At 31.8% G+C, this 11,061-nt stretch overlaps 1 protein-coding gene across 1 annotated transcript in view; it reads left to right on the forward strand.

The window, feature by feature from the left end:
* Positions 1 to 8,209, forward strand: part of LOC143250371 (putative arginine--tRNA ligase, mitochondrial) — a 219,331-nt gene extending 211,122 nt beyond the window's left edge. Inside the window, exons 14-17 of the mRNA XM_076500815.1 lie at positions 4,236 to 4,331; positions 5,493 to 5,567; positions 7,198 to 7,261; positions 7,587 to 8,209. Coding sequence (XP_076356930.1) covers positions 4,236 to 4,331; positions 5,493 to 5,567; positions 7,198 to 7,261; positions 7,587 to 7,673 — 322 coding nt within the window. The 3' untranslated portion in view covers positions 7,674 to 8,209. The remainder of the gene's footprint in view (positions 1 to 4,235; positions 4,332 to 5,492; positions 5,568 to 7,197; positions 7,262 to 7,586) is intronic.
* Positions 8,210 to 11,061: the final 2,852 nt, after the last annotated feature.

Below are 11,061 nucleotides of genomic sequence, written 5' to 3' on the forward strand. Positions count from 1 at the left end.
TTTTAGGTTTCCCAACCTTTTTCTTACAGTTTCAGATTCAAAATGATATATTTTATATCATTATTTTCTTCATACATTAAGTCCTGAAGAATTCTTGATTGTTTGATTTAATTTTCTAAACCTTCTTTGCCCTTTTAACTTTCTTTTTTAACCCCTTTCAGAATGAGTTGGATATAACATAGGAGTTAAGTATTTATATTTTAAGTTATTTTGCAGCATGTTTCTGACTCCACAAAATTTGGTAGACTTTTAGTAGAGATTACAAGTCTTTGGTACATACAAAATCTGATTTTTTTAATGAAGTATTTTTACAAAAGATTCATTTGTGAAAATACTGAGTATGTTTCGTTACTGGTCTGAGTAGAAATACAAAAGTGATTTTCATTTTATGATTAGAACACAGTTCTTTGTCTCATAAAGGTCACATATCATTTGTGTAATCTGTAAAACCTTTGTCTTTCTTCAGTAAAACTTTACATTTTGTCTATTATATTCTCTACCTTAACTATATGAGGTCTGTAAATTCGACTAATGTTGTAACCACCAGAAAATATTAAGAAATAAATATAAAATATGCTTTATTCATTCTAAAATGACTACACATTACAACACAAAAACACACATGTTCAGTCTAAGTAGCTTAAATTTCATACATTATACATTTATATATATATATTTTTTAATGTATTAACCTTCTAGTCATGTGTGGCTAACATTACAGAAGTTGTGTTGATGTGGTGCACATGCACTTATGTTTCTATATCCAAAAATATAAAACTGACCTATACAAAAGCCTTGGTTGCATTTTAGTGTAAAATGGTCATTTCATTTATAATACATTATATATATACATGTACATTATTACAATTTACAAATAAGTTTTTATAAAGCTATTTTTATTAAAACGTAGAACAGTAAATAAAGAAATATGACAAACTGTTATTTCTTCTACTTATGAACTGTGTACTCATTTGCTGCTTACCATAGGTTGCTAAGCCTATCAAATTTTGCACATGGAGAATGTGAAACAAAGTAATTTTTTTAGGTTTTATATATACATTTGAAATAACCAAAATTCATTAAGTACTACATCAGTACCATAAAATTTACTATAATTTATCAAGCTTGGTAACTGAGCTGTATTTGGATCTAAAAGAAATACAGAATTTTAAGCCAACTAGAGACACAATTCACCAGCTTGAAATTCTGGATCTAAAGAACAAGATGTCATTTTATTTCAAAATGGTCCAAAAAGCCACTACAAGGACATTACGAACTTTCAACAAAAGTATGTGTGCCTAAGGATATATTTCCAAAAATGGAAAAAGATGAGCATGGCCTCTGTGTGTGTTTTGGAAAAAGCATGATATCTCAGCATGTGTAGGAGATTCCTGTTTTGTATTCTAGCGGTATCTCGAATTTGAGTTCCTAATTTGAATAAAACTGTAGACTTTTTATTTAGACATCACAGACATCTAATTTGAACAAATGCTCTATGCAACATAAGACACACAAAAATCAATATTTACTTTTAAATTAAGAAATTATCAAATATACAATACTGTTATAATCTAGTTTGATACCAAAGTTATTCAGATCAGTTCATAAAATGTTCAGTAAAATTTTCAATGCGAGTCAACAAACATGATGACTTGTGACCCACTGCAAGATTTAACCACCTATTTTGTACTCTGTACTCTGGTATTTAAAAAAAAAACTGTTCAAATCCAACCAAGTTGTAGTGATAACAGTAATATCAAACTGTTCAAATCCAACCAAGTTGTAGTGATAACAGTAATATCAAACTGTTCAAATCCAACCAAGTTGTAGTGATAACAGTAATATCAAACTGTTCAAATCCAACCAAGTTGTAGTGATAACAGTAATATCAAACTGTTCAAATCCAACCAAGTTGTAGTGATAACAGTAACATCAAGCTGTTCAAATCCAACCAAGTTGTAGTGATAACAGTAATATCAAACTGTTCAAATCCAACCAAGTCGTAGTGATAACAGTAATATCAAACTGTTCAAATCCAACCAAGTTGTAGTGATAACAGTAACATCAAACTGTTCAAATCCAACCAAGTTGTAGTGATAACAGTAACATCAAACTGTTCAAATCCAACCAAGTTGTAGTGATAACAGTAATATCAAACTGTTCAAATCCAACCAAGTTGTAGTGATAACAGTAACATCAAACTGTTCAAATCCAACCAAATTGTTGTGATAACAGTAATATCAAACTGTTCAAATCCAACCAAGTTGTAGTGATAACAGTAATATCAAACTGTTCAAATCCAACCAAGTTGTAGTGATAACAGTAACATCAAACTGTTCAAATCCAACCAAGTTGTAGTGATAACAGTAACATCAAACTCCTCAGTTTCCACAACTGTTTTGAACTCATCAGTTTTATTTCTAATTCTCCTAACATTATAACAGTAACAATTAATCATATATTTTAAAATACATCCATGTTTTATGTTGGTTGTATATGTTTTCCTGTCAATTATATTTCCTATATTACTAACCTTGTACCCTTCACCTCTCTCTAGTCCCAGCTTAAATCTATCACTGTAGCCTTTGCTAACACGCTAACCCCTGTTTTGTTTAAGTGTAAACCATCCACTTCTAAAATATTAACTTTATTATTAAAAAACTATCCAATCAACCTATTTGTTCATCTATACGTACTGATCTAAACTGTAGCATTCAATCTTAGTTACCTACTCAGTATTTTAGCGACACAATCTATCCCTGACAAAATCAAGCTGTGACCCTTTTCTTTAAATGTGTCGTTATCAGTGTTTTGTACTTCACAATAAACTCCTGCTACCCTCAGATTACGAGTCGAGTGCCTTAACTACCTGGCCAGATCCATCTTTCTTTACATCATTAACCCAAACATGTTCCACAAAATCTGAACTGCTGGTAGTACCTCTGGTTCTATCAATTATATCATATCCCTACTCCTGGATAAAGTGTAATCTGTAACTACTTTTTACTACACATACCACTATATCTACATGTCTAACTAGAGTCACTGAAGCTGTAACTTCCCTGTTCTTTACGTTGTCATCCTTTGTGATCCAATCTGTTTGATTTATCTGCTCTCTCTCATCACTATTAAGTGCTTGGAACCAGTTGTTTAACTTAAAATGAAGCCCATCCTTGTCCTTAAATGCATTATTTTCTCAACTTTTAGCCATATTTGTTTCTAGCTCCCTGTTTGTGAACTGTGTGCAGGAGTTTTTAGTTCTTCACAAAGCCTCGCCATCACTTCAAGTAATTTACATTTCTCCTTTCCCAAAAAAACCCATCCAACTTCTCTTCCAACCTGCAAATTAACTGTATATCATGGCTACTAGCTTCCATAATAGTACACTTAAACCAGAGTTTATAAATAAAATGTTCTCTTAGTATCTATCACACTTTATCAACTGAGAACCCATAGTAGCTAGACTATTTGTAACCATAGCTAATGTTTAAGTGTACTTAAATTATAATTATATTTTAACATGCTATTACTGTTATTAGTACTAACATGTAAAAGGTTGTCTAATGTCACTAGCTAACTATGTTAAATATTCAATGGTAATCTTTACATATAAATAATAATATAACATTTTATAAATAGTATAAGGGCATTTCCATCCTTAGCCAAATATCTTATAACCAATATTTAATGTTCAGCCTGATGATAAAATCAGATGAGTGACTGTATAATTGTAATCCTATTTTAACTTAAGATAAATATAATTTTTACTGTAAACTTCAGTATTTATCACATATTAACTGTAATATATCTATTACTAAACAACTTATAAATGTCTTCTTGTATGGGTTTATAACCAATGGTGATGGACGAGATAAACAGGCCATAGTGCAGGATCTTGTTGTAGGCCTCCCGTATTTGTATGTAGACGAACAGTTATTCATAAATGTTATACAGTCTCCCTGAATTACAGTTCTCACTTCTTTCATTGTTCATACTGTACACAAAAGGTGGTGTTAGACAATGCAAAACCTAAACTAATTTGGTAAGTGGAGGGCTCTACCAATATGTTATTTATAAAAAGGTGAATTATCTTGCCAAAAGTTTAGGCTTTCCTAGAACAATATATAAAGCTTACACCCATATATACAGTTGCAGTACATATTCTTTTTGGTAGTGTATTGTTTGGTATATCTTGTGTTGATTGATGTGTCGGGATATTTGGTGTTCTGTTTCAGTCTTCAAAGAAACTGTGGTGTGACCCTTGATGTCGACTGTGATCTATCTGCTTTAGTGGAACCTGAGGCTCTGTATTTAGTGCAACACCTTGCTAAGTAAGAAAAGTGTACAATATGTAATTTATTCTACTTGATACTATTGATTTTGTGAGTAAAATATTAACTTTAAATTTCAAGGTACAACTGTTTATTGAGCTTTTATTTTATAAACTTGATACATTTGATTTTAATTAAGAACTTGTTAATATTAACTTTAAATTTTCAAACCTTGTTACATTTCACAGCATTGAAGAGAACTGAGAAGATTAATGAATAAAAATCAGTGTTCAAATACTTTCTTATCAAATTTATAGAAATAAAATTTTAACACCAATTTCAGTGGAGTCAATAGAAACAAAATTTTGTCACAAGATGGCGCTGTTGTGTACAGACGAAAGTTTTTTATATACATCGATTCTAAAAACCAAATTTAGTATGTTTGATCATTCATACCGAAGATTATGATTCTGTTTGAATATTTTAATTTTTTTTTACAATATTATTTCTGATGGCAAAAAACATACTAATGATAATAAAAAATTCCAGAAATCTCCTTGTCATTGAATGTAATATAAAACCCACAGTTTTAAACAGAAAAACGTTTTCATACAGTACTTGAGGAAATATCAAATTATTTAAGTGACACAAGTTGAGAAAACATTGAATATAGGGAGCAAATGTTAATTAAAAACCTTATGTGAGGATAATAAGGCAAAATAATATAATGAATATATCATAGGTTCACCTGGACTCTCTAGGAATTACTACTATGTGTATGGCTTTGTTTTATTCTTAGCACATGTTCCAAAAAGTATGAGAGAATTAAAAAAGTAAACCAATTGAAACATTGACTACCATTGACCTGAAATCATTGTAAAGGCTTTGCTATCAACTTCAATCAGATGCTACTTTAACACTACAAGTATTTTGAATTTTTCTCACTGACCTTTGTAGTTCTTTATAAATTGGTAACATTTAAAGGTATGTCTATTTTTAAGACAATATGTTTATAATAACATATATGCATTACACATAATGTGGTAATGATTTAAGAAAAGGAAAAATTGTTTTTTCAGAATCTTATATGAAGTGAAAAATAATTATTCTTTTCAAGCATGATTAAATTTATTAGGATTATCATTACTGTAAATTTATCTAGTCTTCTCAAAAGGTGTTGCTTTAGTGGTAAAATGTTGATTTTATAACTTTTGTTTCCAGATTTGATGAAGTGATTTTTGAAGCGTACGAAAGTCTGGAGCCATGTGTTCTTGTCCAGTACTTGTTCTCTCTCTGGTACTCATAACATTTCAGTTACTCTGCAGAGCACAGATAACATCTGCTCTTTGTTTTTTAATAAACTTTGGTTTTAAAATAATTTAAAGAAAAATGGAAATCTTATTTGCAGATAAAATTGTCTATCTATGGATTGTATTTGTTTCAAAATGTAGACAAAATAAAAATTAAAGTATTTCTGTATAATCAAAATAAGAAAGGTGATAACATTATTTTAAATGTACAAGAGACTAAGAGATGCAGCCATTTTTCTTATGTTTATCCTGTTCATAAATTTGAAGATTTTTTACGTTAAATGAGTTGTCTATATTTAGTAAAGTGGATGGATAAGAATGCCAGTAATGACATTTGAAATTTTTTCACAAAACTAAACTGGTTTACACAGTTGTAGGTAATGGAAATAAAATGGTTAGTGTACACTGACAAGAAAAATGATGCATTTTCAACAATTAGAATAAATACCATGGAAAAAAACAATAAGTTGTCAAGTTACAGCTGCTTTATGTCATATGGTTAGTATTTCTATGTAGTTAGTGGAAATGTTTACACTAGTAATAATTTTGTGTTTAATAGTGTAATATGCATTTCACATAGAAGAGAGTTAACAATAACATTAGATTGTAATGAAAATTGTATTTTTTTGTTGCATACAAATTGTAGTGTTCATACTTTTAAACATATTTTTTCCTCATTACAGCTTTTTAGATAAAGATAATTTTTAAATTGTAGAAACATTGAATCTAACGTTAATAAAAAAACACAACAACGCAATAGGTGACCATCACCAGTTTTTAAACTCATGTTAACACGTTATGGAAGTGATAATTGTAAGCTTGTGGACAAATATATAAAGTGAAATTATATTTATTTCAAAGTTATAAACTTAAGCAACTGTTTTAAGTTTTTTCCTTAAAAAGTGTCCATATTGACACTTTTCTCCCCATACTCAATGTCTTGTTTTTTAATGTTATTACTATGAGAAGATTGGAAACTATGAAAATGTCTTTCCTCTAGGCTAGCCTTATCAGTTTTCCACATTTTACTTTATTGAATATATATGAACTTTTTGTTGTTGTTGTTTTTCCATTTTTATGAATAACTAAGGTTTCAGCTTCACTAGACATTTTCAGTTTCACATAAGACAGAACAGTTAGTAGAATTGTGTAGAATACTTTCTTTAAATTAATTATTAATTTGTTCTTGTTATCAGAATATCTACCACTGTTTTATCATAAACTTGAAGCCATTTATTAATGTTTATTAATGCTATTACACTTGCAGATTAAAGCAATTCTAATGAACATCTATATAAGGATCTTAGCCTATACAGGGACTGCTATTTAGTGATAAGTCTAGGAAAGCTGTATTAATAATGCAACCTAATATTGATACTGTGTGAACAGTATAGGTCCTACACTTGAAAAGTCTTAAAATTGAAATTTGGTGCCACCATCTGATGTTGGTTGTTTAAAACCAAGTAAGACTGTGCTGAATACTAATGTATCTTGTAGGATTATTATGACAGAACAGAAAACCTTGAATATTGTTTTGACATTAAAAATACATATGTATATTTTTAACATTTACCACATGATTACATCTTATTGATGTTCATTTCTTTGTATTTTAGTCATTTAGCTGGACGTGCAAACAAAGTTCTTGTAGTGAAGAATCAAGACATGACAGTTGCTCAGGTAAATGGAAACATTAACATAGTCCATCTTTATGTATTGTTTTAAAATAGTTCTATAAGGATATATATGTCCTTTTTTATTGTTCTCCAGCAAAGCTACAGTAGAATGACAAAAAAATACTGAGTTTTGGTTCTTGTGTGATCGTATATGGTAACATTTTTATCAGTGTTTTCATGAAACCTTGATAGATAGAAATAAATATGTACCTTACTAATTATTGGGAAACTTTAATAAACATTCACAATTTTCTTTCCTTTAAAGATGCAATATCAATTTCTCTTTCACAGTTCAGCTAGTAAACTTAAAACTCTTGTGTTATCTACAGGCTCGACTCTTGCTTTTTCACTGTGCGAAGAATGTCCTAAGTTGTGGAATGAAGATCCTTAGTTTGAAGCCGTTGGAGAGGATGTAACTGAACGTTTATATATAGTTTGAGTTGCAAGAAAAATTTTCAGTTTGTGTTACAGAATAAATGATTTTCTTTGTATTTCTGAATGATGATCGTAACTTTCTTGTAACTGAAAACATTTCAGTTTTCATGTATTACCAGAAGACTTCGACCATTCTGACAGTAAGTTATGTACACAAAATTTGAAAAATGATCTCATATGCAATTCAATGTTTTAGTTGTTAGAGTAGAAAAGAAATCACATTTGTTTTCACCTGAATACAAATTTTGATACAATCAGTCTCTGTAAAACAGGACTACTGTAGCAACTTGAGTTTAAAGGGTTAGGAATCACAGCAGACAATTGTGGGAATGCAAATAACTAAAGTAATTTGTATTTTAGATGCTGTCTTACAAATTAATTATTATTTGTTTTAGAATATCTCTACTCACTTTTGTCCAACATGTTTGTCATGCTATGAGGAAAATAATTTGATTAAAATTAATGTGGATATTTTGTATAATGAAGTGGCAAAATAAACTCATAATAATTTAAAATTTCTAATGGCAATGGTTATAACACTTGTGTGTAGTTCTGTGGCAACTAGGCTATTTCCTTTCGTTACAGAGGAGTTAGCTCAGTTGTGGCTGACTGTACGTGTTATCTGAAAATAATATAATCTTGCAAACACAGTTACATTCCATGTAATGAAGTAGACAAAGGTCAGGTTCCAGCATTAACTCTCTTGCTATGGGCTAGGTCAATTTAACCTTAAACTGACCTTTATTTTAAATACAATAAATTTTAACATGTTCTGTGTATCTTCATGCAATTGTGCATGTTTTCACTAAGCAATACAAGCATCTTACAGACCAGTGGTTCTTAACCTTGTTGGAGGTACTGAACCCTTCATAATTGGAAAAATAAAATATGATTTATTCAGAAACCAGGCACAAAACTAAGATCTATACTATGTAAAAACTACACTGACAAACACCACACCAAAATTATTTATAAAATACAATGTGATAACTGCCACGACTTCTATATTGGAGAAACAAGTAGAATAATGGAAACCAGATTCAAAGAACATAAAAAGTCACCTTCACACGTTTTCGAACACTGCAAGTCAAATAAACACAACATAACCATAGAAAATACTCAAATACTAAAAAAAGAAACAAACATAAACAAACGCAAAATTAAAGAAGCCTTACTTATACAAATACTTAACCCCAAAATAAACCAATATAAAGGAATGCCTTTATACCTATATTAATACAATAAAATAATAAATTATATATTTAACACTGCCCTCTACATTCCAACACTCAGTTATACAACACCTTCCAAACATGTGGTCAGCTTCTGGTCAGTTACCTCTTTCTTTCTTTGTGAACCTGACAATGACCGAGGAAGGTTGAAATGTTATTTGCTCTTCTATGTAAAATATTTTCTCAACCCAAACGAGCCGTTTTTGCATATATATTTCTCTACATGAAAACATAGATATTTTATTAGTGCACAAAATGAACCATGCATCAGTTGCACACAATATCACTGTGTTCAAAGGACAAAACATGAATTTCACACAAAAACCAAAACTCAATGAATATTTACTGCAAATCAATGTGACTTTTGCTGTTGCCTTTCAGAGACAAGTTCAAAAATGCACAGCTTCACCATGGCAAGTGCCATTCTCATATTTTCGCAACAAAGTCTGTTACTTTTCTTCGTTTTTATGTCTACCATCCTTGAAAAGGGCTGCTCACAAAGATACGTTGTAACAAACGGTATGAGTATCTCAAGGGCTTTCTTAGCAATAAGAGGGTACGCTACGATTTGGTGACACCAAAATGTTGAGAACGTTGTTCTGAAAAGTTGCTGTTGAACCTTGCTCTGCTGAAGTTCAATGATTTCGTCGAGGTATTCGTCATTGACAACGGCTGTCTCACCCATGCTGGATGTGACTCTCTGGTGGGAGGTATCTGTCGAGAGACTCTGCAAGCTCATCTAAGTGCATGGCAATTGCTTGCTTCAGTTCTCTGGGTACAGAAATGTCTCCGATTTCAGACACATCTTTGATCTTACTTACACAATTGTCCAGCAAAGTTATCATTCTCTGTTCCTCGTTTCCATAACGGTAGCGTTTTTTGAAAAGCCTTCAGGTTTTCTTCCACTTCGATGATGTTGACTCCACTGCCCTGGATCTGTTGATTGAGATGATTGAGAGTATTGAAGATATCGGCCATGTACGCCAAAATGAGAATGAACTTAGATTTTTCAAAGCAATCTGCATGACAATGTTGGTGCTCTCGCAAAAACACGATTCAACACCTATCCCCAGGATAACCACCGAACGTTAGAATGGTACAGAAGTGCCTCCAATTCAGAGCCCATTTCATTACACAGCTCTTTGAATATTGGGGTGCTTCAGGGCACTAATTTGCACAAAGTTCACACATTCCACTACAATTTTTAATACTTCTGTGAGTTTTGAAGGCCAGGTTTTTGTTGCCTGTGCAGAACACAGTGTGTTACATCAGCTTTCATCAGCACACCAAAACCAGAGTTTTGTCCCAGCATGACTTGAGCTCCATCCCGAACAAACTGCAGAAACCATGTCCCATGAAAGATTGTTGTCTATAAAGAAGTTATCCATAAGTTTCTTCATGTCGTCTGCCTTAGTTGTTGATGAAAGAGGCTTACTTACAAAATAAAACAATCTTCTTTCATCTCGTCGTTCTTCACATAGCACACGAATACAACAAGCTGGCTTAAATTGGAAACGTCGGTGGTCTCGTCGAGTTGAAGGCTGAATGTTGCTGGTCTTGAAATCAGATCTGCAACTACTTGAGCTAAGGTGTCGTCGCTCATGTCATCTATTCTGCTGCTGATGGTGTCATTTGAAAGAGGAATTTGGGATAACTTATTTTCAGCAGCTTTTCCCAGCATGATGTTCGCCATCTTCAACGCAGCTGGTTTTACGAGTGTTTCACCAATGGTGTGTGGTTTGCCCTGCTTTGCGATCAAGTACGCAACTTCGTACGATGCTGTGAGGATCGGTTTGTCGATGGGTACAAAACAGGCAAAGTAGCCTTTTCGTCGAACCTGGCTCTCTTAACCTTGAATTCAGCAAGCGTTGTGTTCTTGTATTTCCCATCTCCATGCAGCTTTAGGGAGTGTTATCTTAGTTTTGCCGATGCTAGACTAGAATTGCTCAACTTGGCATTGCAAATCATACATTGAGGACGCTGACTCCCATCATGTTCCGTTATACACGTGAATCCATATTTTACATATTTGTCCAACCACTTTCTGTTTTTGCTCAACATAGTTAGTATGAAGGGATTGAAAGATTAGGAAAAAAATCACAAATTACACACGATTACTACAGTCTCAAGTCGACTA

The sequence above is a fragment of the Tachypleus tridentatus genome, chromosome 5, assembly GCF_004210375.1.
Source record: "Tachypleus tridentatus isolate NWPU-2018 chromosome 5, ASM421037v1, whole genome shotgun sequence".
NCBI lineage: Eukaryota > Metazoa > Arthropoda > Merostomata > Xiphosura > Limulidae > Tachypleus > Tachypleus tridentatus.